Source organism: Alternaria arbusti (genome assembly GCF_024043155.1).
Source record: "Alternaria arbusti strain BMP 1465 chromosome Unknown scaffold_1, whole genome shotgun sequence".
NCBI classification, from domain to species: Eukaryota; Fungi; Ascomycota; class Dothideomycetes; order Pleosporales; family Pleosporaceae; genus Alternaria; species Alternaria arbusti.
Window position 1 is genome coordinate 1,514,883 of NW_026249941.1, and position 26,788 is coordinate 1,541,670.

The 26,788-nt window shown below is 51.8% G+C and overlaps 8 protein-coding genes across 8 annotated transcripts; 4 read left to right on the forward strand and 4 right to left on the reverse strand.

The window, feature by feature from the left end:
* Positions 1 to 336: 336 nt before the first annotated feature.
* On the forward strand, positions 337 to 1,143 carry COX6 (Cytochrome c oxidase subunit 6; the record flags this gene model as incomplete). Its single annotated transcript, XM_051441115.1, has 4 exons — positions 337 to 500; positions 628 to 673; positions 776 to 893; positions 1,025 to 1,143. The coding sequence occupies 4 exons, from the start codon at positions 337 to 339 to the stop codon at positions 1,141 to 1,143; spliced, it is 447 nt and encodes a 148-aa protein (XP_051307286.1).
* Positions 1,144 to 2,134: 991 nt separating this feature from the next.
* J4E86_000542 (uncharacterized protein) lies at positions 2,135 to 13,735 on the forward strand (the record flags this gene model as incomplete). The annotated part of the gene is made up of 4 exons (XM_051441116.1): positions 2,135 to 2,189; positions 2,270 to 2,427; positions 2,477 to 12,991; positions 13,046 to 13,735. The coding sequence occupies 4 exons, from the start codon at positions 2,135 to 2,137 to the stop codon at positions 13,733 to 13,735; spliced, it is 11,418 nt and encodes a 3,805-aa protein (XP_051307287.1).
* Positions 13,736 to 15,028: 1,293 nt separating this feature from the next.
* J4E86_000543 (uncharacterized protein) lies at positions 15,029 to 16,418 on the forward strand (the record flags this gene model as incomplete). The annotated part of the gene is made up of 2 exons (XM_051441117.1): positions 15,029 to 15,422; positions 15,484 to 16,418. 2 exons carry the CDS (start codon positions 15,029 to 15,031, stop codon positions 16,416 to 16,418), a joined length of 1,329 nt encoding a protein of 442 aa, XP_051307288.1.
* A 253-nt stretch (positions 16,419 to 16,671) lies between these two features.
* On the reverse strand, positions 16,672 to 17,521 carry J4E86_000544 (uncharacterized protein; the record flags this gene model as incomplete). The annotated part of the gene is made up of 2 exons (XM_051441118.1): positions 16,672 to 16,690; positions 16,725 to 17,521. The coding sequence occupies 2 exons, from the start codon at positions 17,519 to 17,521 to the stop codon at positions 16,672 to 16,674; spliced, it is 816 nt and encodes a 271-aa protein (XP_051307289.1).
* A 444-nt stretch (positions 17,522 to 17,965) lies between these two features.
* J4E86_000545 (uncharacterized protein) lies at positions 17,966 to 18,575 on the reverse strand (the record flags this gene model as incomplete). The annotated part of the gene is made up of 3 exons (XM_051441119.1): positions 17,966 to 18,104; positions 18,179 to 18,451; positions 18,517 to 18,575. The coding sequence occupies 3 exons, from the start codon at positions 18,573 to 18,575 to the stop codon at positions 17,966 to 17,968; spliced, it is 471 nt and encodes a 156-aa protein (XP_051307290.1).
* Positions 18,576 to 20,521: 1,946 nt separating this feature from the next.
* J4E86_000546 (uncharacterized protein) lies at positions 20,522 to 22,315 on the forward strand (the record flags this gene model as incomplete). Its single annotated transcript, XM_051441120.1, has 3 exons — positions 20,522 to 20,678; positions 20,810 to 21,081; positions 21,443 to 22,315. The coding sequence occupies 3 exons, from the start codon at positions 20,522 to 20,524 to the stop codon at positions 22,313 to 22,315; spliced, it is 1,302 nt and encodes a 433-aa protein (XP_051307291.1).
* Positions 22,316 to 22,361: 46 nt separating this feature from the next.
* J4E86_000547 (uncharacterized protein) lies at positions 22,362 to 23,249 on the reverse strand (the record flags this gene model as incomplete). The annotated part of the gene is made up of 2 exons (XM_051441121.1): positions 22,362 to 22,550; positions 22,749 to 23,249. 2 exons carry the CDS (start codon positions 23,247 to 23,249, stop codon positions 22,362 to 22,364), a joined length of 690 nt encoding a protein of 229 aa, XP_051307292.1.
* An 819-nt stretch (positions 23,250 to 24,068) lies between these two features.
* Positions 24,069 to 25,551, reverse strand: J4E86_000548 (uncharacterized protein; the record flags this gene model as incomplete). The annotated part of the gene is made up of 4 exons (XM_051441122.1): positions 24,069 to 24,399; positions 24,459 to 24,960; positions 25,015 to 25,164; positions 25,221 to 25,551. The coding sequence occupies 4 exons, from the start codon at positions 25,549 to 25,551 to the stop codon at positions 24,069 to 24,071; spliced, it is 1,314 nt and encodes a 437-aa protein (XP_051307293.1).
* Between the last annotated feature and the right edge of the window lie 1,237 nt (positions 25,552 to 26,788).

The window sequence follows — 26,788 nt, forward strand, 5'->3', positions numbered from 1 at the left end:
GGAAGACAATAGCGTGCATTGCTTAGAAAGGCAATGTAGCGCGCATGTAGATAACTCAAATGAACATGAAAATATGATGAATGCTTCCAGATCAACCATAAGTTATATTATTATGTGCGGCGATGCGACTATGCCATCAGTCTCAGGAACGGGTGCGACCCACTTTTAAGACGGCTTGGCTTGGGCGCAACTCAGATCGCCTGAGCTTTCGTTTTCGTAACCTCACGCGAAATCGCACCACCGACACCACTACTCATCGACACACTGCCGGCTACGCACGCCCAGCAGCCCCGAATCCACCTCCCGTAGCTTGCCAGTAGCTCTTCAAATCGCAACATGTCCTTCGTCCGCGCCGCGTCGAAGGTCAGCCGAGTGGGCGTGCGAGTCCCGGCCTACCGAGCAACCCCCGTTGCGTTGAACACCCAGCGTGCTTTCTCGCAGTCGGCCGTCCGCAAGAGCGATGCGCATGCCGAGGAGACATTCGAGGAATTCACCGCCAGGTACGACCAATCCGAGGAGGGGCTGTAGAGTCGGACGGGCAGGAGTCATGTGGACATCATGGACAGCCATTGAGCGCCATTGATGATATCAGGAGCTCCATCGCTGACTTGTGTTTCTTCGATACAGATATGAGAAGGAATTCGAGAAGGTCAACGACGTTTTCGAGCTTCAGGTACGTTGTTGTCTCCACGATGTGACCCCACCGATCTCACCCGACACGGGTTGGGCAACTGTAGGATGCCACGAACAGAGGCAATAGGCTGACAATCGCCAGCGAAACCTGAACAACTGCTTCGCCTACGATCTCGTTCCCTCAACCACCGTCATCACCGCCGCTCTCCGCGCTGCCAGGCGCGTGAACGACTTCCCCTCAGCTGTCCGGGTTTTCGAGGGTACGTCTTCTACTACGTTCCCAATATCAGTTCTGTCTCTTTTTACACAAGAGGGAACCATACGGACTCTGGAATACGCTACTTCGGCATCCGGCCAACCTTGAGACGTTGATTACTAACATACGTCACAGGTATCAAGTTCAAGGTCGAGAACAAGGGTCAATACGCAGAGTACCTCCAGGAGCTCGAGCCCATACGCGAGGAGCTCGGCATTCCTCTCAAGGAGGCCATGTACCCCGATGAGAAGTAGAGATCAGAAGATCAGGCTGCGCATATTCGTTGTCCCCAAGTTCTCGCCCCCACATTTTGACATCGAATACCATGGTGCGCCTCTCCAACAATGTAAATGTCAACCTTTCCATTTCTTATCTTAGACGGAAGACCGGACGTGGATGCGTGGCCTTGTATAACTATGGTGATGTTCTCTGTTTCACACAATATAACGCCAGAATTGAATATGACTGGGAGGTTATGAAGGGTGAGTCAAGCGACGGCAGGTAGTTGGATAGATGTACAGTGTTTGTATCTGGCGTCAGGTCCCATTTGACCCGTGAACTTCTGAATGCAGTGTTCGTTGTGATCTTAGTCCGCCGAAGCATGCACTGGAAGGAATGCGTTGCCGTTGCGGCTCTGCAGGAGTTTCGCACATGTATTTTGCAGATGGTGGCGCGATGAATCGCGTTCAATAATATCCATCACGTCCCAAATCACATAAGAAGCACACATCAACACTAGGTTGCCAAAACCAGCTGAAGTCTGGTGTAGAGAGATGACTGTTGGATATATGCCGGACATGGTTTGGAAGGTGCCACCCGCACGGCGCACAGGGGTGGCGCCAACCAATGAGAGCGACGCGCTAAGTTTTGGGGGTCGGCGTGCCTCCCTCGCTCGTCAGCTCCAGGCTAAGTGCTCTGCAGAAGCTCATCCATCACTCCAAGTCGCGACTCCATACCCGCACTCGGGACGCGCCCTCGCCCCACCACCAGGCCTCACTTCCACAATAACGATTGTAATGACCATATAGGCCATCTCGCCTGCACCTTCCTTTTCAAAATTTAATATTCGACACAGCAGCGACCTGCACCCGATTCCACACACCACCGCGTGCCACCGAGACCAATGCGCCTGTCTTCCGCTACATTGATCGCGCCACATACTGGATAGCTGCGCCATTGCAGGGCACAGTCTACGAGGACTTCGACAAGGTGGAGGAGCGGCTATAGGCTGCACGCAACATCGCCATGGCGACTCACAACTTCGAGGCTATGGCCTCCAAGTTGGACGACCCAAACTCTGGTACACATTACATTGCACGCGCTGCATGCCCACAACATGCGCGCGCATCATCACAAGAGAACATAGGCTGACTGGCGCAGATCTCAGAGTCAAGGGCACCCAGGCGATTGAAATCCGGGACAACATTGAGAACTACTGCCAAGGGCAGCAGTACGCCTCGTTCTTGAATCACCTCGTCCCTGTGTTCCTCAAGATATTAGATGGCAACCCGGTCTTCATTTCCACGTCGTCCGAACAGGTGAGCGCACAACTTGCGACAACTCTACAGCCTTCTGACTCAGAAACAGCGCATACGGAACTGTGTCCTCGAGATCCTGCACCGTCTTCCGATGAACCCGACCGAAGCCATAGAACCGCACGCGGCCAAGATCGTCGACAAACTCATGAGCTTGGTGAAGCTGGAGAACGAGGACAATGCGGTTCTGTGCATGAAGACCATCATGGACTTTCAGCGCCACCAAACCAAGGCGCTCGCGGACCGAGTTCAGCCATTCTTGGATCTGATTCAGGAAATGTTCGAGACGATGGAGCAGGCGGTGCACGATACCTTCGACAGCAACACGACAGCTTCGGCCTCGCAAGGCGTCCCTTCCACCCCGAACAACCACCAATTCTCCCAGTCCCCACGCCCGAGCTCGCCAGCGACCGCCCTCACATCTGGTTCCGCAGGCGATATCGGATCGGAACACCAGCAAACGCGTATGCTGCTCAAGGGAATGCAGTCGTTCAAGGTCCTCGCAGAGTGTCCAATAATTGTGGTATCTCTGTTCCAGGCCTACAGGAACTGTGTGAACAAAAACGTGAAACTTTTTGTACCACTGATCAAGAACGTACTTTTGCTCCAGGCGAAGCCACAAGAGAAGGCACATGAGGAGGCCAAGGCGCAGGGCAAAATCTTCACTGGTGTCAGCAAAGACATTCGCAATCGCGCGGCATTTGGCGACTTCATAACAGCTCAGGTTAAAACCATGAGTTTTCTGGCTTACCTACTTAGGGTGTATGCAAACCAGCTGAACGACTTCCTTCCGACCCTTCCTGATATCGTCGTCCGACTGCTCAAGGACTGTCCACGCGAAAAGTCCGGCGCACGGAAAGAGCTACTAGTCGCTATTAGGCATATCATCAACTTCAACTTCCGCAAAATCTTCCTCAAGAAGATTGACGAGCTACTGGACGAGAAGACATTGATCGGGGATGGCCTGACAGTGTACGAGACCATGCGTCCGCTCGCATACAGCATGCTGGCCGATCTGATCCACCATCTGCGAGAATCTCTGTCGAAAGAGCAGATTCGACGCACAGTTGAGGTTTACACGAAGAATTTGCACGACACATTTCCCGGAACCAGCTTCCAGACCATGAGCGCGAAGCTTCTGCTGAACATGGCAGAGTGCATCGCGAAATTGGAACCTAAGGAGGACGCGCGATACTTCTTGATCATGATACTGAATGCCATCGGTGACAAGTTCGCGGCAATGAACCGACAATACCACAACGCTGTCAAGCTCTCAGCTCAGTACAGCCAACCGTCCATTGATGCGGTCGACGAGAACCACATGGCTGTCCAGGAAAACCCCCCGGATTGGGACGAAATCGACATTTCCAACGCGACACCCATCAAGACGTCCAACCCACGAGACCGGAGCTCCGATCCCATTGCCGACAACAAGTTTCTGTTCAAGAACCTGCTCCATGGGCTGAAGAATCTGTTCTATCAGCTAAGAGCCTGCAACCCAGCCAAGATCAAGGACGAGATTGATCCGACCAACGCGTCTGCAAACTGGCATGAAGTGTCGTTTGGCTACAACGCGGAAGAGGTGGAAGTTCTTATCAAGCTTTTCCGCGAAGGTGCCAAGGTGTTCCGTTACTACGGTACTGAAAAGACCCCTGAAACACAAGGCTTGTCACCGGGAGATTTCATGGGCAACCAGCATATGATGTCGAGTGGCAAGGAAGAGAAGGACCTTTTGGAGACGTTTGCAACTGTCTTCCACCACATCGATCCAGCCACGTTCCACGAAGTGTTTTCATCCGAGATACCCCATTTGTACGATATGATGTTCGATCACCCGGCGTTACTTCACGTTCCACAGTTCCTTCTCGCTTCCGAGGCTACATCACCCAGCTTTTCGGGGATGCTGTTGCAATTTCTTATGGACCGAATCGAAGAGGTTGGCACTGCCGATGTGAAGAAGTCCTCCATCCTCCTTCGCCTCTTCAAACTTTCCTTCATGGCCGTTACGCTCTTCTCTGCCCAGAATGAGCAAGTGCTATTACCACACGTCAGCAAGATCATAACGAAGTCGATTCAGCTGTCCACGACTGCCGAAGAACCCATGAATTACTTCCTCCTGCTTAGGTCATTATTCAGAAGTATTGGTGGCGGTAGATTCGAGCATCTGTACAAAGAAATCCTTCCCCTGCTGGAAATGCTACTCGACGTGCTCAACAACCTTCTTTTGACGGCGCGCAAGCCGGCTGAAAGGGATCTCTTCGTTGAACTATCTCTCACAGTGCCGGCACGACTTAGTAACCTGTTGCCACATCTCAGTTACTTGATGAGACCACTGGTCGTTGCTCTGCGTGCTGGCTCGGATCTTGTCGGTCAGGGTCTTCGTACTCTAGAGCTCTGCGTGGATAATCTCACCGCGGACTATCTGGACCCGATCATGGCTCCAGTCATCGACGAGCTGATGGCTGCACTATGGGAGCATCTGAAGCCTAACCCGTACAGCCACTTCCACGCTCATACCACGATGCGCATTCTTGGAAAGCTAGGCGGACGCAATCGCAAGTTCATCACTGGCCCACCAGAACTGGATTTCAAACCGTACTCTGATGATCAGTCGTCTATTGACATCCGACTCATTGGATCTACCAAAGATCGCGCCTTCCCCGCAACGATAGGCATCGACACCGCCATCGCGAAGCTCCACGAAATTCCAAAGACTCCAGCAGCCAAGAAGTCTGACACGTTCCATAAGCAACAGGCTCTTCGCCTCATCACCGCACATACGAAGCTGCTGGTCGGTTTCGACAGCTTGCCAGAAGACTTCGCCCAGCTAGTACGCCTGCAAGCGAACGACTTGTGTGCCAAGAAGTTCGATGTGGGATACGACATCCTCACCGCATCAGAGCGCGAAAAGTCCATCACCAAGAAGACTGTAGAACAGGAGACTCTCAAGAAACTGCTGAAGGCGAGCATCTTTGCTGTTTCAGTACCGGAGCTGAAGTCGGAAGCGGAGGCTCTGGTAAGCAACTTGGCAAAGCACTTCACGCTTCTGGAGCTCGGAACGCAATTTGCCACTCTGAAACACAAGAACAAGCCGTTCGACGTGCATTCAGGAGAAGGGCCTGTCGTGATTGAGAGCGATGTCATCTCTGAAGCTATTGGGGAGTCTCTGGCGTCAGAACACGGCGCAGTGCGGGACGCTGCTGAGCAAGCCATCATCACAATGCGCGACGCTACGAAGGCAATCTTCGGCAATGATAGTTCCTTGGACAAGTTCGTGTTCTTCAATGAGCTGTCAAGTACGTTTTGCCACAATTGTCACGCCGATGACTGGTTCATGAAGTCTGGCGGAACTCGGGGTATTGAAATCATGATCAAACAACTGGGTCTTCCCCAATCATGGCTCGTACCCCGCCATTTCGAACTTGTTAGGGCACTCAACTTTGTCATGAAGGACATGCCTATCGATCTCGACTCGAAGACGCGCATACAAGCAGAAGGTCTCATCCAAGACCTCATCCGACGCTGTCACAAGAAGACGACCAAGGAAGATTTCGATAAGGGCAACAATATTACCCTGAAGCTCTGCCAACAGCTCGTGGGTGATCTCTCGCATATGAACAAGAGTGTGCGCGATGCAACCCAGAAAGCGTTCCAGGTGTTGTCAGATGTGACCGAGTTGAGTGTCAGCGATCTCATCACGCCGGTGAAGGACAGACTCATCTTGCCGATTTGGACGAAGCCGCTGCGAGCACTACCGTTCAGTATTCAGATTGCCTATATCGACGCGATCACTTTCTGTTTGAAGCTCAAGAACAACATCCTCGAGTTCAACGAACAGCTGACGAGATTATTGATGGAGTCTTTGGCACTAGCCGACGCCGAAGACGAGCATTTGGCAAGCAAGCCTTTTGAGCAGCGGAACGCAGATCACATCGTCAACCTGCGAGTTGCATGCATCCGCCTCCTCTCCACCGCTCAAACTTTCCCTGAGTTTAGCACGACTCCGCCGAACCAGACCTTCCTCCGCATTATCGCTGTCTTCTTCAAGTGCCTATATTCGAAGTCTCCAGAAGTGATTGAGGCGGCGAACATCGGCTTATCTGGCGTTATCTCAGCCACAAACAAACTGCCCAAAGATGTCCTCCAGAGTGGACTCCGTCCTATCCTTGTCAACCTTCAGGATCCAAGAAAGCTCTCTGTGGAGAACCTTGACGGTCTGGCACGGTTGCTAAAGCTCCTCACAAACTACTTCAAGGTAGAGATTGGGACACGTCTCCTTGATCACCTCAAGAGCATTGCGGACCAGAACAGCCTGCAGAAGATCTCGTTCACCATGATCGAGCAGAACCCCAAGATGAAGATCGTCACCGGTATCTTCAACATCTTCCACCTGCTCCCGGCGGCCGCTGCGACGTTCCTCAAGCAAATCATCGAGAAGGTTATCGAGCTTGAGACGGCACTTAGAAGGACGCACTACAGCCCGTTCAGAGAGCCGTTGATCAAGTACCTCTGTATGTATCCCAAGGAGGCTTGGGACTATTTCGCACCCAACTTGAAGGACCAGACCCAGGGACGCTTCTTTGCACAGCTACTCGAGAACCCAGCAAGCGAAGTACTTCGTAAGCAGGTGACAGAAGACGCGTCTGGCTTCCTGAGCGCCATGAACCCTGAGGGTACCGAGAAGGAGAAGTGCCAGGCTCAACTCAACGGTATTCACATTGCGTACGCTCTCAGCCAATCCGAAGAGACGAGTAACTGGCTCGTTTCGAACGAAGAGCTGCGAAAGGGTCTGTTCGATGCAGCCAGGGGACTGGAGAAGAAGCTCAGGGTGAACACCCTCGACTCGGAGCTACGTCTGGCAACAGAACAAGCTGGTGATCAGATCATGATCATCTTCACCACGTACCTGCAACAAGAACCGAACAATCTGGATTTCTTCTTCGAAGTAGTAGATGCTGTCACATCTGAGGAGCTGAAAGCCTCACCGCGCCTGTTCGACTTCATCTATGACCAGATCATCTCCAGTGAGTCTGTGGATTACTGGAAAACGATTGTGAACAAGTGTATCGATCTGTACACTTCCCGTAACTCTTCCCAGAAGACGAAGACGTTCATCTTCCGCTACATCGTCAACCCCATCTTCGCCATGGATGTGAAACGCAACTGGGACAGCCTGTTCGGCCCAAAGGCCAAAGGTACCAAGTTCATGGACAAGGCCATGACTGAGGCAATCCACAGCCGGCTATGGAAACCGCAGTCCACCCTGGAGCTCTCAGAAGACACGGCCCAGCTTGGTGTCGACCACTCACGGATGGAGCTCCTTCAGCTCACCACACTCCTCCTCAAGCACTACCCCGGGATGATACAAGATGCTCGCAAAGACGTCATTAAGTTTGCCTGGAACTACATCAAGCTTGAAGACATCATCAACAAGTACGCAGCTTACGTGCTCATTGCCTTCTTCATCGCTGCATTCGACACTCCTGTCAAGATCGCCGTTCAAGTCTATCAAGCCCTTCTCAAAGCACACCAAAACGAGGGTCGATCCTTGGTAATGCAGGCGCTTGAGCTTATGGCTCCTGTTCTGAAGAAGCGAATGCCCGGTGGTGACGCCAAGATGCCTCGCTGGATCCAGTATCCTCGCAAGATTCTATCTGAAGAAAGCTCGAACTTGCAGCAGCTGATGAGTATCTTCAATTTCGTGGTTCGTCATCCGGACTTGTTCTACGAAGGTCGTGAACATTTATCCTCCATCATCATTACGGCGTTGTCAAAAATTGCGCAACCTCCGAATCCCTCGACCGATGCAAAGAAGCTCGCGTTGAATCTCATCAGCCTAATCAGAACATGGGAAGAACGTACAGCAAGCGAGAGCGCCGGTCCTGTCGAACGTCCATCTCAGTCGCCTCAAGCACTAAAGAGACGAGCAGACGGGTCGGCAGTAGTCACCAACTCTTCACCGAGGGGTTTCGTGGCCGGACCTGGCATTCGTATGATGCTTATCAAGTACTTGATTCAGTTCATCGCCTACCTTCCAGAACGCTTCCCTGTGGCTTCACCAAAATCCAAGGACCCCACAGCGGTTACCACTACCACACCACAACCTGCAGAGATATGCAAGAAGGCTGTACAGTTATTGCACGACTTGCTCTCGCCGCGATTATGGAGCGATGTGGACCTAGATCTCATGCTCAGCAAGAAGATCGAGGAGATCTTGTTGACCGAGATGAAGCAAGAGGATAAGCCGGAAGTGTTCAGCACACGCATGATCAACACGCTCCAGATTGTAAAAGTCATTGTGAATGTTAAGTCGGATGAGTGGGTGCTGCAGCGCATCCCCCAATTCCAGAAGATCCTGGAGAAGCCAATTCGCTCTGAGAACCCCGACGTGCAGGCCAGTCTTCACGCAACCGACGAGTCGGACGACGGCACAATGAAGCTGAAGCCCATCCTCAAGCGCATCCTCGAGGTCATGCCTGAGCCTGTTACGGATGATGAAGGCAACATTGAAGAGTCGCCCTCTACCGAGTTCGTAAACTTCCTTGGTACGATTGCTACGGAAGCTCTCTCCAATAGCTCCTACGTCAGTGCTATCAACATCTTGTGGACTTTGTGCCAAAAGCGGCCTGAGGAGATCGATCAACACATTCCACAGGTCATGAAGGCCTTCCAGGGCAAGATGGCCAAGGACCACCTTGCCGGCACCAGCGGCATTCCAGGACAGCCAGTACCACCTGCTATGCGCCCCGAAGGAGCCAACCCACCTACTGACCCTCGTGAGGTCGAGATTCAGACTGATCTGGTACTGAAGACAGTTGACATCCTTGCTGCGCGCATGAATGAGCTTGGCGAGAACCGAAGGCCATATCTCAGCGTGCTGGCTTCACTTGTTGAACGATCTCAGACCAACTCTGTCTGTATGAAGGTACTAGATCTCGTCGAAGAATGGATCTTCCACTCCACCGAGCCGGTGCCCACACTTAAGGAGAAGACGGCAGTCCTAAGCAAGATGTTGCTCTTCGAGCACCGCGCCGACACTTCGCTACTGACTCGCTTCTTGGACCTGGTAATTCGTATCTACGAGGACCCCAAGATCACTAGGAGTGAGCTTACCGTACGGATGGAGCACGCATTCCTGATTGGTACTCGAGCGCAGGATGTTGAGATGCGCAACCGATACATGACCATCTTTGATAAGAGCTTGAGTCGCACAGCAGCCAGTCGCCTGAGCTACGTGCTTGCGTCCCAGAATTGGGATACACTCTCCGACAGCTACTGGCTCAGTCAAGTCATCCACTTGATGTTTGGATCGGTCGAAATGAACACGCCGGCACAGCTTCATTCGGAAGATTTCCGTCTCATGCAACCCACCGCTTTATTTGGTTCATATGGCAGGGATCCGAGGATCGCCGACGTCATGGTTGATGACGAACTGGAGAATCTTGTAAACGGTCATCGCCGCTTCTGCAATCAATTGGCCGACATCAAGATCAAGGACATCTTCGAACCACTTGGTCACCTACAACACACCGATAGTAACCTTGCTCATGACATCTGGATCGCTTTCTTCCCGCTGGCATGGACGGCGCTTACGAAGGATGACCAGAGCGATCTCGAGAAGGGTATGGCCGCACTGCTCACCAAGGACTACCATTCTCGTCAACTCGACAAACGACCCAACTGTGTTGCGACCATGCTTGACGCCATCGTCCATGCTAGACCGCGAGTTAAGTTCCCGCCTCACATCATGAAGTACCTCGCTCAGACCTACAACGCATGGTACACGGCTGCTGTCTACATGGAAGACTCCGCTATCTCACCTGTCGTGGATGTCGAGAAGCTACGCGAGAGCAACCTGGACGCCTTACTGGAAATTTACAGTGGCCTACAAGAGGATGACCTGTTCTACGGAACATGGCGGCGACGTTGCCAATTCATAGAGAGCAACGCTGCTCTATCATACGAGCAGTGCGGCATCTGGGACAAGGCACAGCAGATGTACGAGGCTGCCCAGATCAAGGCCCGCACCTCAGTTCTGCCGTTTAGTACCGGAGAGTACATGCTTTGGGAGGATCACTGGGTGATTTGCGCGCAGAAGCTTCAGCAATGGGAGATCTTGAGCGACTTTGCCAAGCACGAGAACTTCAACGATCTTTACCTGGAATCAACCTGGCGCGTATTCGATGCTTGGCAGAATGCTGAGACCCGCGAGCAGCTTGATGCAACCATCAAAGCTGTCAGCGACGCGCCCACACCACGACGAGTATTCTTCCAAACTTTCATGTCTCTTCTCAAGCTTCACAACAAGCAAGAATCGCAACCGGAGTTCCATCGACTGTGCGATGAATCCATTCAACTTTCGATCAGAAAATGGCACCAGTTGCCCAGACGCATTACCCAGGCCCATATCCCGCTACTTCAACACTTCCAGCAGCTTGTCGAACTTCATGATGCCAGTGTTATCTGCCAGAGTCTTGCCCAGACTACGCAAGTCAACCTTGATGTCAAATCTCAAGAGCTGAAGCTGCTCCTCAGCACTTGGCGCGACCGCTTACCGAACTTTTGGGACGACATCAACGCGTGGCAAGACTTGGTAACCTGGCGACAACACATCTTCCAGTTGATCAACGGCGTCTACCTCAACCTCCTCCCGCCGACTCAGAACAACGCTAGCGGCAACTCCTTTGCCTACAGAGGTTACCACGAGACGGCATGGATCATCAACCGCTTCGCGCACGTCGCACGCAAGCACAACTTGCCAGAAGTCTGCATCAACCAGCTTGGACGTATCTACACCCTCCCAAACATCGAGATTCAAGAAGCTTTCCTCAAGTTGCGCGAACAGGCCAAGTGTCACTACCAGATCAAGGCCGATCTCAACAGTGGGCTGGACGTGATCAACAACACCAACCTGAACTACTTTGGACCCAACCAGAAGGCAGAGTTCTACACGCTCAAGGGTATGTTCTTGGCCAAGCTGGGTCAGAAGAACGAAGCCGGCGAGGCATTCGGTACCGCGTTGTACTTCGATATCAAGCTCCCGAAGGCGTGGGCGGAGTGGGGCCGATACAACGACATGCTCTTCAAGGAGGAGCCGCAGAATCTGGAGAGGGCCGAGGCAGCACTCAGTTGCTATCTCGAAGCAGCCAGCCAGTTCAAGAACGCCAAGTCAAGGAAATTGTTGGGACGTGTGTTGTGGTTGCTCAGTTTGGACAATCCGGAGAGGAAGTTGGCGGAGAAGTTCGAGGAGTTCAAGGGTGATACACCGGCATGGTATTGGATAACTTACATTCCACAGTTGTTGAACAGTTTGTCACGACAAGAGGCGCCGATCGCCAGATCCATTCTCGGCAAATTGGCGAAGACGTATCCTCAGGCATTGTACTGCCATCTTCGAACAACGCGAGAGGATATGGCGGTTCTCAAGAAGACGCACGAGCAGAAGGAGGCAAAAGAGAAGGCTGCAAAGGCCAAGCAACAACAGGGGCAAGGGTCGCCCGCAACGAAGCAGGCTTCGCCAGAAACCAGGCCCGGATCCAGCACCGGCAGCCGGCCAACAACCGCAGGTGCGGATATTAAGGCTGCTGCGACCGGCACGCCCAACGGCACTGTCAAGACAGAAACTGCTACGCAAGATGGTGCACCAGCCCCTAGCGACGCAGCCCCAGCGCCGAAGAAGCCGTGGGATCATGTCGAAGAGATCAGCGCTATCCTCAAAACGGCTTTCCCTCTCCTCGCTCTCTCCATGGAGACGATGCTTGACCAGATCCAGAAGAACTTCAAGTGCCCACCTGACGAGGATGCGTATCGACTCATCGTTGCTCTGCTCAACGATGGTCTGTCATATGTCGGTCGCCAGCCTAACCTATATGCGAGGGAGATCAAGCTACCGCAATCAACCGAAGCAAACATAACACGTTTCGCCGAGTCGGTCCTCCCACCTCACATTCGCAAGGCTTTCGAAAAGGACTTTGTTACCAACAAGCCAACGATGTACGAGTACATTCAGAAGCTGCGCACATGGCGAAATCGCTTCGAGGAAAGGCTCGATCGCAGGAAGCTCACAGTTCCGCTCGAACAGTATACGCATCAGCTTAGTGAGTTCCGCTTCCTCAAGTTCGACGATGTGGAAGTGCCTGGGCAGTACCTGCAACATCGCGACAAGAACTCCGACTTTGTGCGCATTGAACGCTTCCTGCCAGATGTGGAACTGGTGCGTGGTGTCGGTATTTGCCATCGCCGTCTCAAGATCCGTGGTCACGATGGAAGCGTGCACCCCTTCGCTATTCAGTTCCCGGCTGCTAGAAGTTCCAGGCGCGAGGAGCGTATCCTACAACTCTTCCGCATCTTCAACGGCATACTGGCTAAGCGCAAGGAGAGCCGGCGAAGAAATTTGCAGTTCCATCTTCCGCTTATGGTACCGATTACCCCTAGTGTGCGTATGGTACAAGACGACCCTTCATATATCAATATGCAAGGTATTTACGAGGATTACTGCCGGAAGAATGGTATCAATAAGGATGAACCCGTGCTCTTCAGCATCGAGAAGCTGCGAGCACTCCAGCCAGTAAGTTTTTCAAACGCGCATGCAAGCCGCCAGTCTCTGACCCAACCCCAACAGAAGAACCTTGATCACGCCAACAGCATTCGCCTCGAGACATTCGCTGCTGTGCAAGAGAAATACGTGCCCCCGACGGTCATCCAAGACTACTTCCGTGCTACCTTCCCCACCTTCGCCGACTTCTGGCTCTTCCGCCGTACCTTCAGCTACCAACTCGCTGCGCTCACGTTCATGACCTATGTCATGCATATGAATACGCGCTTCCCCCAGAAGATCAGCGTCTCGCGCTCTAGCGGCCGCATTTGGGGTTCCGAACTGATTCCGAGCATGGCAGTTGGCAAGCCCATCTTGCACAACTCGGAACCAGTACCTTTCCGCCTCACACCCAACCTACAAACTCTCATGGGGCCGTTGAATCTCGAAGGCATCTTCGCTCCTAGTGTCATGACAGTCGCGCGCTGTTTGATCGAACCCGAGGGCGAGCTAGAGATGCAACTCAGCATCTTTATGCGCGATGAGATGAATCACTGGTTCACCTCGCAGCACAAGGCCAGCCAGCTTACTCCCGAGGTGCTCAGGGAGAGTGTGCAGAGTAATAGCGATCTGGTAGTCAAGAGGGCCAGCGCGATTGGCAGCCTGCCCACGGGCGCCAATCTACCTGCGAACCAGACAGTAGTGGACTTGGTGGCTGTTGCGGTGCATCCGGCTAAGTTGAGTCAGTGCGATCCGCTCTGGATGGGTTATTTGTAAGGGTATGAGTTCATTGAGGAGATGGTGTTTGGTGTTTTGAAAAAGGGTTTATTGAATGCTTTGCGGGAACTTTGATGGGCAAAAGAAGAGAGCATTGAGGACTTTGGGTATTTCATATTTATGTTGCGTTTGGTATGCAAGGCGTTGATATAAACGGTCAGGGAGGTATAGCTATTAGGTTCATTCGGACAAACTTGCTCTTTTAGCTTCTTATCTGTATGTTTTGCGGCACATGCCTCGTGCGACATGGCGTTGTACTAGTAGATATTTTGTATGGAATACAGTTGCATGTACCTATATCTTGACGAATGGTTCGTTGTGCATCATGGCGATAGATCTTGGCCCTGGTTGCCCTGTCTTGCTTTCGCGGATGTGCTGTGCGGCGTAGTACACCTATCAAAGATACGATAAACGAACTCGTCGTGAGTTGGGCGAGATGCGACTCGTCTCGTTCCGATCGATTCCGAGCGTTCCGATGTCAACGCGTCACCCGTTGAAGCGAACCCACATGGACAGCTCCATTCCCAGCCACCATCTTTCTCTAAGGATGAATCTACTCAGCAGTGTCAACACATATTTTGCTGCTTGCGATACGTTTTTTTTTCGGGACATTTTGCTACGGAAGGAACTCATCAAATGGCCTCGGCGCACGTTGCTCCTTCATGAGTTGTGAACCCGTGTTTCCACGAATCCCTTCCTAGCTCACGACATCGGCTTCGTCCCGCACCTGTTCATCTCCACGAACACCCAACAGATAGTAATCCATCAATCAATCAGGCAAAGCGGCCTCAAGGCCTGCGCCACCGAAGTTCGAGGCGCACACGTTGAAACACGTTTATACTAAGCATTACGACAAGCATTACCGACATGACGGTCGTCGGCTCGCTTGCTTCAGGCGTGTTCGCGATAGATGAGCTGACGCGCGCTCTAGCATGCTTTTGGGAATTTCGGACAATTTATCTGCCTTCCACGGGGGATAAGCATACTGCCATGGCGCCAATACGGTCTGCTGGATCAGTAAACATAATGGCAGCGTGGTGCTTCTCGTCGCAGCCTTTGGATTTTCCGGGGGTGCAACATAGGGGCGCTATCATTTCTGCGGGCCCACCAGGGACATGAGATTGGCATCGATCTGTGCTAGGATTTGCAGATGGCCTTCGTGTCTAGCCTCACCATCCACGTATATCCCACTCTACTCTCAGGCTTCGATTTTCTCACTCTTCAGTCTTGTTTTCGTTGTCGCTCGTTTTCACTCCAGTCATTCGTTCCTGTTGAGCAGGTCTTTCATTCACGATGCATTTTTCGCAATTTCTGCTTGCGGCGGCTGCTATTGCACCGGCACTCGCACAGCTGTCGGGCAAGGTCGGGCCTTTAACCACTCACGCGGCCAAAACGGCTAAGAAGAGCTGCAACGTTATGGATTATGGCGCGAAAGCGGATAAGTCCACAGATCTTGGACCAGCCCTTCTCAAGGCATTCACTGCTTGCAAGGCAGGTGGTACTGTCGTTGTTCCTTCCGGAGACTATGCCTTGAACACCTGGGTTACGTTTGAGGGTGGCAAGGCGTGGGCGCTGCAGCTTGACGGCATCATCTATCGCACGGGTACCGAAGCTGGGAATATGCTGTTCATCAGGAATGCCAACGACTTCGAGATGTTCAGCAGCACTGGCAAGGGTGCTATTCAAGGTACGCAAGGATGCTATTCGAGATCGGTCATGTTCCGTCACAGTGCTGATCACAATTGCAGGCAATGGTTACCAAGACCACAAGAACGGCAAGCGAAATGGCGCGCGTCTTCTTCGCATTGAGAAATCGAACAACTTTGGGATCCACGACATAGTTCTTGTCGACGCGCCCATGTTCCACTTCGTAATCAACAACTGCACGAACGGCGAAGCCTACAACATGGCGATCCGTGGAGGCGACTGGGGTGGTCTCGACGGTGTCGATGTCACCTGTACCAACTGCTGGGTACATGACATCATGGTGACTAACAAAGACGAGTGCGTTACCGTAAAGTCGCCTTCCAAGAATGTCCTAATTGAGAGCATCTACTGCAACTGGAGCGGTGGCTGCGCCATGGGCTCTCTCGGCGCTGACACAGCCATCTCCTCCGTTGTATACAAGAACATCTACACCTGGAAATCTAACCAGATGATGATGGTCAAGTCTAACGGTGGTAGCGGCTACGTCGAAGATGTTGTTTTCGAGAACTTCATCGGTCACGGCAACGCCTGGTCTCTAGATATCGACCAAAAGTGGGCTTCGATGAGCACTATTGCTGGCAATGGCGTGCAGTTGAGCAACATGACATTTAAAAATTGGAAGGGAACAGTCGAATACGGTCTGAACCGCGGGCCTGTCAAAGTCGTCTGCGCAGAAAAGGCGCCTTGCACAGACATCACCATTGAGGATCTGGCTATGTGGACTGAGAAAGGCAGCAACAACATCTATCAATGCCAGAATGGTTACGGTAGCGGATTTTGCTTGAAGAAGGGAAGTGGGAGCGCTTATCCAGCCACTACCAGCACTCAAACTGCCGCACCCACTGGTTACTCTGCACCTACTATGAAAGAGAACCTCCAGACTGCGTTTGGTACAGCCAGTCCCATTCCTATTCCTACGATGCCGGCAAGCTTTTACCCAAACACACCACCGATCACGAAACTTGCTGGCAATTAACTCCACATCGCCGAGCACTCCATTTTCGCTATTGTTGACTTCATAAATTTGTACATATTCACTTCTGTTCACAATCCTACATATTCAACCCAAATGCCGAGAGCCTCTATCACATACGTGAATCTACTCAAACGCCCATTTTGGCAGTGGTTTCCCGTCGCCGCCACTGTATGAGCGCCACCTTCCCAAACCACCACAGGTAAAATTTCTTGATCCGGTCGGTCACTTGGATCAGGCTCCAAGCATTCCCCAACTAGCGACCCGAGTTCCAACTGGAAGTAATTAGAGTATCCTACTGGATCGCACTCTGGATCGAGAACATCCATGTTGGGACGCTGTCGCATTTGTCCCAGGCAGAGCAAAATCAGACCGAGTGCATATATGTCTCCTCTTTCGCTGTAGGTAGACTCCGGAGGCTCGAAGGCTACGTTTTCCCAAGCGAGTATCTTTGCGGCTTGGTTGTTCAAATTAATATCCGTAGACTTTACACTGCAGCCAAAGTCGCAGAGTACTATAATCGGGTATCCATTCATCGTGTCGTCAGCTAGAGGTCTAGGCCATGTCATCAAGATGTTGGCTGGCTTTAGATCGCGATGACGAATGGCGTTCCAACCACGCACGCGGCCCTCTACTGGTCGGCCCTGCATAGCGTAATCGCGTGTCTTTTTGTAATCCTGACCCGTCCAAAGATAGCAGAGAGCCTGTGAAATATCCCAGAAAACCTTCCAAAAGAAACCTTCGTCTGGGAGATGCATCTTGCGTTCTTTGTACCGCATAATTAGCGCATCCAAAGAACCGAGCTCGCAGTGCTGCATCCAGATTGAACCATACGTGTGATCAAGATCTGCTGTGTCGCTATCCATGATTGATACAATGTTTGGATGATTCCGGCATTGTTCCATGGTGGCAATCTCGCTGTGGATCGAATGGACACCATTTTGGTACGCAGTCACGCGCTTTTCGACGCATGTTTCGTTCAAAGGGCGATACTTCACAACGTAGACACCGACGTTCTGTTTGCCACCGTGGAAGCCTTGCGGAGCCTCTTCGAGTACGACATATTTGTCGCGCACGGACGTCTTGACCATGTCTTTGGAGGACATGGGTTGGTCTGTGAGACTTGCTTTACTTTTGGTGCCTGGGTTACTGGTGGGAAAGAATAGATCAGCAAATATGGAATGATATTTACTATGAACACCAATCATTGTGAGAGCTGGAATGACAGCTGTGAGTTGACGGGTCGTCTTGTTATCAACGTCTACATGTACAGCGATGTAGTGATAAATCTAGCCAGTGTGAGCTTGACACGCATACGGTCGATATTGCCACGCTGGGTAGGCATTCATCAGTTCAGTCGATCTTGGTACGAAAATGGCGCTAGAGCCGCTTTGATTGCTTGAATACAGACAGTATCAATGTGATTCTATAACATGAGACTAAATACGTGACGTGCTCTACTTTTGCTAGCAATATATCCATGCCTTTTGCGTACAAATCGAATTCGCGAAAAGATCTTGGTCAGTGGGCCGCGCCCCCCAGCGCTCACACTAAGCCCCACAAGCTATATCGGTCGGCGTGTTTGATGGGCTCACGATGAAATCGTCGTACGCGACGAGGCTTCCACTGTGGGGTGTGAGCTGGGGTAGTCCGCTGGCGTCCTTGGTAACGGTAAAGCGGGTCGAGTAGCTGCGGGAGTTGCATCGTTAGTATACTCCATCAGACTAGTACAATGCTCACGGAGTTGTGACTTTGGAACGTACTAGGCCTGAGAGCAGTTTCCACCATCGTATCTCGTCTCGATAACACCAAGCACCTGGTATGTCTTCTCTGCGCTCGTTTCCGAGTCGACAGTAGTCACGTTGGGCAGATGATTCCAAAGCTTGTTGCCTGCTACGGGGAGAAGCTCCTCCTTCAGCGCGACAATCTCTTCAGCGCCAGTGGCAGTGTTCTCAAGAACAATGAGCTGCCCGTTGGGTGTGAAGAAATCGGTAAAAGTGCTTGTAGCGGACGGGTCCTCCGCGGAGGCGTAGAGCCTACAAGTTTGGGTTAGTGCTCTAGTCGTTCTTGCCGTTTACGGGAGAATCATGGGATATCGTACTCTTTGACGAAGGACTCAAAACCCACTTCGACCCCGGATCCTGTGGAGTACTGAGTCATTTCGACTGATGCTGCTACGCCCAAGAGGCAAACAGGGGTGATAAAAGAAGAGAGCTTCATTGCTGCTTTTGCTGCGTGCTTGTGGAATGTTTTGTAAGGTGATGGGAGAGTTGATCGTAGAATGATTCATAACCTGTAGCTTTTATACCTATTCATATTGCACATGAGTTGGCCTACTCCACAACGAAGTAAAATAGTACTCAACCATACCCTCTCCGAAGCAATACCGTGGCTAGCGATAGCAGCTTCACCGCTGCTACGCATGGATACAAACACCAGTCTGCTTAACGCATGCCGTCTGGTTGGTGAGTGAAAGTTCGCTGGCAAGACTGAGATAGCGATGCAGCCAGTCAGTCATGAGCAACGAAGAAGTCGGGTTTTTCTTCGAACAGTACGACCTTAATTGATTTTGCTGCTTTCAAAGGGGAAGTCACATTCGCTAGCCACTGTATTCGAAATGCTATGGCCTAAGCATTCTACGAGATCTGGTCGGGCCGGCGCGGCGGTATATCCACATCGTGAAGGAAATTCGGCCGGGGAAAATTTATAGGTTGCGTCACTTGCTTGAGACGTCTTACCTTCTTGCACAGGGAGACAATAGAGAGAAGAACCCGATAGCTCATCTTTTTCTTGGACAAGATTGTGCTTCGTAACAACCCTAGGGTGATGTTGAGGGGCGTCGCCACGGTTTGGAATTTGAGCCCATTGACGCCTGGGCAATGATCACCGTCCAGCTTGTGGGCCACGATGCCTTGGCTGGACGTTCGAGCCACGATTGAAGGCCGTGTCGTGAAGAAAATTCTCCACAAAGATAACACAGGTGGGTGGTAGTCGTCTTGAAGGTGGGCCCTGTTCGTGATCATGGGACCTTCTGGCTTTCGCGCGCGAGCCTGTCCAATCATTTCGCAACCATGAGGCATGCTCATACTTGTGCCGCTTCGACCATATATAGCCTGGAGTGTCGTGTTAGCAGCTCATGGGCCGCAAGCGTGAATTTCGATGCCATGGAGCTGGGGCATCATGGGTAGAGAGGGAATGTGCCTCGCGCCTTATTCAAGGTACAAACTGAAATACTGGGTTGCGATAAAGTCAACGAGCTTCCAAGGCAACGTGTACTTCTAGGTTGGGAGGCACCTAGGTAGGTATTCATCTTTTCCCATAGATTTTGTGCTCGCCTCTTTGGATAGGTGCATTACAGCTATGTTAACCAACCAGCGGGCAAGCTGTTTCGCAAGCTATGGAGAGACTGAGGTGAAGCATGGCAGCGTACCTTGGGAACTCGGCGCATTCTTTCGAAGATCAGTGGTGTCCAGCCGCCTCGACCGGGTAGGGCTGCCGGTAGATTTGCGATTGCGCAACAGAGCTAAAGACGTCGGGCGCCGAACGATTGCGCCATGGTATTGACCTTCCTGATGCTCGTTCTATCGTTCATACGGGTGTCGGCGTGTCTTCGTGATGCAGTGGGCCACGTATCGATTGCATTGCTGATCGGCAGGTGCAGAAGGATGGCACACTTGGGCACGGGCTAGTACGAGAGAATAGCAGACCGCTCTTGTGTTATGACATCTTCGCGCGCGACAACGTATTTCCCGTCGGTAACGGTAGTCAATGACGAAGTGAGTGAATGCGATGCGACGGGGGACCAATTTTCCCCATGGGATGTGGTGGAAAATGAGCCGGCATCTTAATTTGGGGTAGATCTAAAGGAATTGCCGATTGCGGGGTTGCTGCAGGAACGCGGAACCTAAAGCTGTACGTCATCTTCGGTACCTGGCGACGGCATGGAAGCTTGTCACCGCACTGTAGCACATGTATATATTCTGGCTATGCGACTATGATGTCGTTGCGTTTAGAGTTTCCAACTAGTACCTAGCAACGTTACCGCTGCTTTCACCATGCGACTCTTCACCCCAATCACTGCACTTGCTGCTGTTACTACCTTCACAATGGCACAAAGCGTACCAGAACCACCTCAGATGACCCTAATTTACCACATGGAAGCGCTCCTGGGAGAAAGATTCTCGCTCGGTTCTATTCCAACCGGGCAAGAACGCATAGTCATCCCTATCGTTGGAGGCACTTTCAAGGGCCCAAGAATAAGTGGTGAGTAGTCCTCTTGGCCTAAACATGTCATCGTGTTTCAAAGATCATGAGAGAAGGCTGGGATATCTCTTCGACAGCTCGTGCCTCGTGCTCTTATGTATCATGACGTCATGTCACTCACATCTTGTAAGGCAAAGTTCTCAATCTCGGCGCGGACTGGCGCCTTACGGACGCGCAAGGCGCTTTCCGACCAGACGCCCGATACAATATCCAGACCGATGACGGAACCTTCATATACGTTCAGACGATAGGACTCCCACCCGCTGCGGATGGTGCCCCCACGATGTTGCGAGGACAATTTGAAACCGACACAAACGGAACTGCTGCGTGGTTGAACGATGTGGCTGCTGTAGGCGTCCTCAGAAGGAACGGAACGTCGAGTGTGATAATCGACATGTGGCAGGTACGTGGAGGGGAAAGAGAACAAGACGAAACTAAGGCTAATAAGCTCAGGCATCTCCACCTGCATAGCGGTCAGGCTTTTTTGTTGAAAATAAAAATAGAATCTAGATCGAAATCATTGTGCAATACTTGATGCTGATTTCTCTTTTCACAATCCGGATGCGGGTGGCGGTTGTGGCTCACCCTGTGGCTGGTGGCCGAAAATTGACGCCGACCTCGCTCTTCCGCTAGTGCGCGTCTTCTTGCCTGTCACACCTGCATCAAACTTCACTCTATCTCGCAGCCCCCTCCGACTACTTCCGACCTCCAGGAATTCTATCATCATCTATCGTGCAATGATGACAGACATGCAACAATGGCAGATCTTACCAGCCGATCTGATAGAGCTTCAAATTGGCCAAGTTGAGCTTTTGTTGGCAATGTACCCTGACGAGATCATACTCGACGAGAACTCTCAGGGAATACTAGATATCCTGCGCGATACCGATGATGCTCGGTCCAGATCTGCAGCCAAATATACGCCGGTCATCCCAGTCATCCTTGACCTGCCAGTATCTACGCCCAACGAAGAGTCGTCGAACTCAAGGACATTGCGTCTGGATATCGGGGTACCTTTCGCATTTAGCGGTAGTGAGCCGCCTTTAGACCCACCGTCGGTAAAGGTTCGGGTGCAGCAACCGCAATGGATGAACAAGGCCGCCACGTCGCGGTTGACGTCGGACATTCCGGAAGATGAAGATCTGCTCAGTAAAATTGAGTACATCAGAGAAGCTGCAGTCGAATACCTGATGGAAATCGAGACGACAGAACTGGGGCTGGATCTTGCTACTGTGGACGCTGGACCGCTGGTAAGAGTTTGGTTCTATTTCCCATCGATCAGCACACGCTCCAAGCGCGACGATTTCATCAAGTTCGCTCCTTCTTACCAATTGACCGGCTTTCTTTACGCTGGCAAGCCAGGTCTTCTGTGCGTCGAAGGCGGATCACAAAGTATCGATGATTACATGAAGTACATCAAAACGGAAAGCTGGGGCGACATACCGGCCCATCACAAGAAAGTCAGCGAGCGACATCGAGAGCAATGTGAAAGGCGGGTCTTTCCGGACATGACTGAAATAACCGACACAGTCGGTGAGCGACGCGGTCAAAGAGTAAATAGAGGTGATATGAAGGCAATCGAGGAATGGCTTGTGGGGAGGGGACTAGGCGATGCTTTTACAAAGGTCTTAATGTAGTCCCTCTGTACTCGACCCCCACTACGGCCTCGCTACCTAACTTTACTCAAACATCCTCGACATGGAATATCAGAGTCGGAACTTCTCGCAACCCCTTCTCATCTTCATCTTCATCTTCATAGCACAAGCATACTTCCTGAATAGTCTTGTAGCCCAGTTTTGCCTTATGCTGAGCGAGCAAATGCAGTACGCCACTTCCATTGGGTGTGCCGCATAACGCCATCGCCTCTTCAGACTCTATTGGGAAAGCTATACCTGGCCATCTCGGAAGCCAGGAGTCATACGAGATTCCTGGCTTAGCTGTTTCCTGCCGTTGTTTACGAAGAGAGGCAAGGGTGATGCTACAGATGGCTCGTGTGTTCGCATTGAGAACCTGGTATCTTACTACAAGTCTTAGTTCTGGCATATACCGAGACCCAAAGTTAGTACATACATCCTTCCATTGCAAGAAAGCAACATCGGACCAATGTCGCAGCTCTGGGAGTTTGGGTACCAACGTCGCTGGATCTAGATTCCTACATGGATTCAGCATTGCTTCCGGCGTCGTGTTGCATTCTGCCAACAAGATACCGGCCTCGGGTTCTATTACGCTGTGAATATGCGCCATGGTGGCTGGATAGGTCTTACCGTCGATCGTAACGGTGTCGTCGTGATTAGTAAGGATACCAGCTGTGGTGGGAGAAGACTTGAGGGTAGGGCCTAGGGCTCGTACTAGGTTCGTAGCAGGAGTGGGATTCGGGCTAGCAAGAGTGAAAGTACACCAACCCCACATTTCCAGATCACCAACGTCCTGGAATTGGCTTTGAGGCGGGCCGTCGGTGATATCTGCGATTGTGAGAGCTAAAAGGCGTTGTCCTTTCTCGATGGCTTCCTGGTATGTCAATGCGTCTTTCCTGATTGTCCCGACTTCGGGCGTCTCATACTTATCACGCATGTCTGGAGTGTCGATATGCTAAAGCCTACAATTGAAGTTGAGCCGAGGAAGCGACCTCGCGTTTGTTAAGTAGGTACCTAGATTTCTGTACGCAACCTTGGAAGATAAATACATCACTATTCAACCTTCCAAACATCGTGAATGATTACTACCATTTCGCAAAGGTAAACACAAGACATTGCAAAAGCGCGCAATCTCATTTGCATTCGCCGCGCTTCTGATGTGTACAAAGCCATTGTGAGCTCTCTGAGGTCCCTCAACGCCACCACCTCAATCTGATGGTAACGCGTTGTAAAGCATTACCTTCCTCCTTTACAGCAAGACATCATTTGCATCTGACCAAGATGTTCAAGCTTCCCATGTCTGCAAGAGAGTGATCTTCATCCATGGATGCAGGTGCTCATGATAGAGGCGCTAGTCCGTATTCGGTAAGGCTTTCATCAGCGCGACGCGAACGCGTCCATGGGTCTCCCAACCACCTCACGCTCTGCCCTGACATCTGCGTCACGATCTCAACAGCCACCTATTCCTGTTCCTGTCGGACCTAAGCAGCTGCCTCAATTACTCATCAAGCTATATGTAGCGTAGTCTAGTAAGCAAAAGCCGATATCGATCACAATGTTGATGCGTACGATCTTCACTCAGCAATCCTCGCATTCGTGCGAGCGCAGCTGTCCACTGCGACATAAACACGCTTGCGCATCTTCAACCAAATCTTGCGAGCTCAGCCCGTTAATAGCTTATATTAGACAAGAGAAGAGAAGATAATTATGTCACTATTGTGGTATACCGCATGGCGCAGGCCATATCCTGCTTGTACTAGAGGCTTGAACCCGCCTTGCGCGCACCAGCAAAGGTGTTTTGTATACCGTCCCATAGCGGCTCGCCACCCTCGGTCATGTCCTTCCATGCTGGGCACGCGAGGCTCAACAGCGGCGACGCCAGGGTGTCCGTCACCAAGCTGATCGGGACTTCGAGGGTCGACAGCAGTGGAGAAAGCGAGTTGGGCAGGAATGTCTTGAGCAATTCGAACACGAAGCACAGGAGATTGTTGTTCTCGAGCAGGGAGGCTGCGTTAAGGACACCGCCAGTGACATTGTGGAGATCGAGGCCGGTGAAGGAGTTAACGGTGCCGGTGTTGCCGCCGATGCTATCAAGAGATGTCAGCCTATCACTCAACACTGAAGGTGGAAGATTTTGGATACGTACCTGCCAAGGACTGGATGCTTTGCGACCCACGAAATGATGTCCAAGTTCAGTGGAATGAGGCCGTACTCCACCGGCTTTCGGTACCAGTTCTCGGGGATTGTCTCGTGGCCCTTACGATACTCCAAGGTTCCGTTTGCACACTCGTAGACGGCAAAGAACTTGCGGAAGATCTCTTGGGTAAGAACACCATCGGGGTGCTCAGCTGTGTGGTTCGAGAGCAGACGACCGAGGAAGAAGTAGCCAGCGTTACGGCTGACCATGCCAGTGACGGGCCCATAATAGAAGTTGGGGTTGTGGGCGACGCTGTACTCCCAGCGGCGGGCAGCTTGGTCGGCCAGCAGATCCATGGAGAGAACACCGTTCTCATCGGCACGATCGTGGAAGTCGCGGAAAAGTGTCATGTTCATTGTCCAAGCATCACCAGTCACGTAAAGGTCGTCGCGCGTGAGCGATGAGTCCGACTCGATCCAGTTGTGCGAACCTTGAAGACCTCGAGGTTTACCTGGAGGGCGTAAGCATGAGAACACCTGGAATACGTCAGAGTGATAGTACTTACCGAGAAGACCAAGCAGGTTTCCTAGGATGTTGTTCGTGCCAGCAGTGGGGCCTCCGATGGAGAAACCAGGATCCAACGATAGTGGGTTTCCTGTCCAGACAGTACCCATGATACCGAGAACGAGAGCCAGCTCTGTGCCCATGCCCATCACTGGATATCACGCGTGTTAGAATTGGCCAGTCTACTTTGAGACGCATCAGACGAACCTTGGTTGATGGCCGCCACCACTTCCACGAAGCTGGTGACACCATCACGAGAGATGTATCCATGGTTAGCCAGAGCATTGAGTCCAGGACACGGTCCGCGCTGGTCGTCCTTCTTGGGAGCTTGGAAGGCGTGTTTGCCAGTGATGTCAATGGGTTTCTTTACATCAACGAGAAGTCTCTTGGCATGCTTGTACTCCTCCACCGATCGAATAGCCGCATTCAGCTTTTCGGGAGTGAGGCCTTCGAGGTGTCTGTGATGAAGAGATGAAGGAAAGGCATTGGCAAAAATGTTGCCCGAAAGGAGGGTGAGAAGGGAAAGCGAGAACTTCATAGCGAGCGGAATGGTTCGAAAAGATACCTGTGAGACAAACAGCCAAAGAGAGTCAAGGGAATAGTAATTAGATGGTGGTGTCTACGAGCATCATGTAAGCGTAAGCCACATGGAGATGAGCCGGCGGTGAGACGCGGACGAACTGCTGAATGCGGATGTGGCATAGCTGAGCGTTCGATTGCATCGGAGGATTTCTGGCAAAGTGACAAGCTAACCACTTTGTTTGCCCAGGCAGAGAAGCAACGACTATCATCATTAAACAATCCCAGGAGAATCGTGGGGAAGACCATGAACGACCGCGGCACGGTAAATGCCACCGAGTTTTGACTCCACTTATGCCAGGGACAGGACTGAAAGAGGACTAGACGAGAAGATCCAACACAGTCGATTTGGGATGTTGAAAAGGAGCAAGGCTGACGATACCCGAAACGTGGTCTGAAACAATTACACCCGATGCCAGGGCTCGAAAGAAAAGGAAAGAGCAGGCAGATCGCCAATAGTGGAGACGCAGTGTGAAGGTCCGATTAATTAAACGGCCCGTTCAACTGGGGCCAAGCTTATCTGTATCCAGAAAACCGAAGGTTGTGAGTTTACCCCTGCGGTCCGCTCCGGCTCCCTCAACGCTTCCAAGGTTGATGCTGTCGCCAACCGCGCTTTTGCATATAACATACATAACTTTTGATAACTCACTTTTCGTGATCGCTCTTCTTGGAGTTTGGTAGCATAGTACGACACATATGTAATCATTAAATGCCTTGGCGGAGATCCTTCGGATGAACGTACATACGTAATGTCGAAGGCCCACCTGACGCCTTCGAGAAGCACCGAAGCAAAGATGTCGGAAGAGATAAGTGGCGAAAATTTTGGCATTTTCAGTGGGACGCGCAGATGTTGAACCCCCCCTTGGTACGAGTGGTCTTCGAGAAGGGTTGTCCTTGGTAGAATCCCTGTCGTGGTTGCATTGTGGGCCCTGAGCGGCTTAACGCTCCTTTCCCCGCGTCCTAGCTTCTGAACCCAGCACGGCCTGTTGGCTTCACTCTGTGGACGATCGCACCCATTGCATCCACGCGCTACTGTCGTTCACGACCGAGTTCGGCGCTTAGTCTGAGTCCAGATCCAGCCTGGACTCTAGTCATGCCACTCACTGACGTGACTTCATCGGACTGGAAAATGTAATCATGTCGTACGTACACGCAATATGCCCGAAATGTTGAGAGCGTTGAACATGATGTCTCGA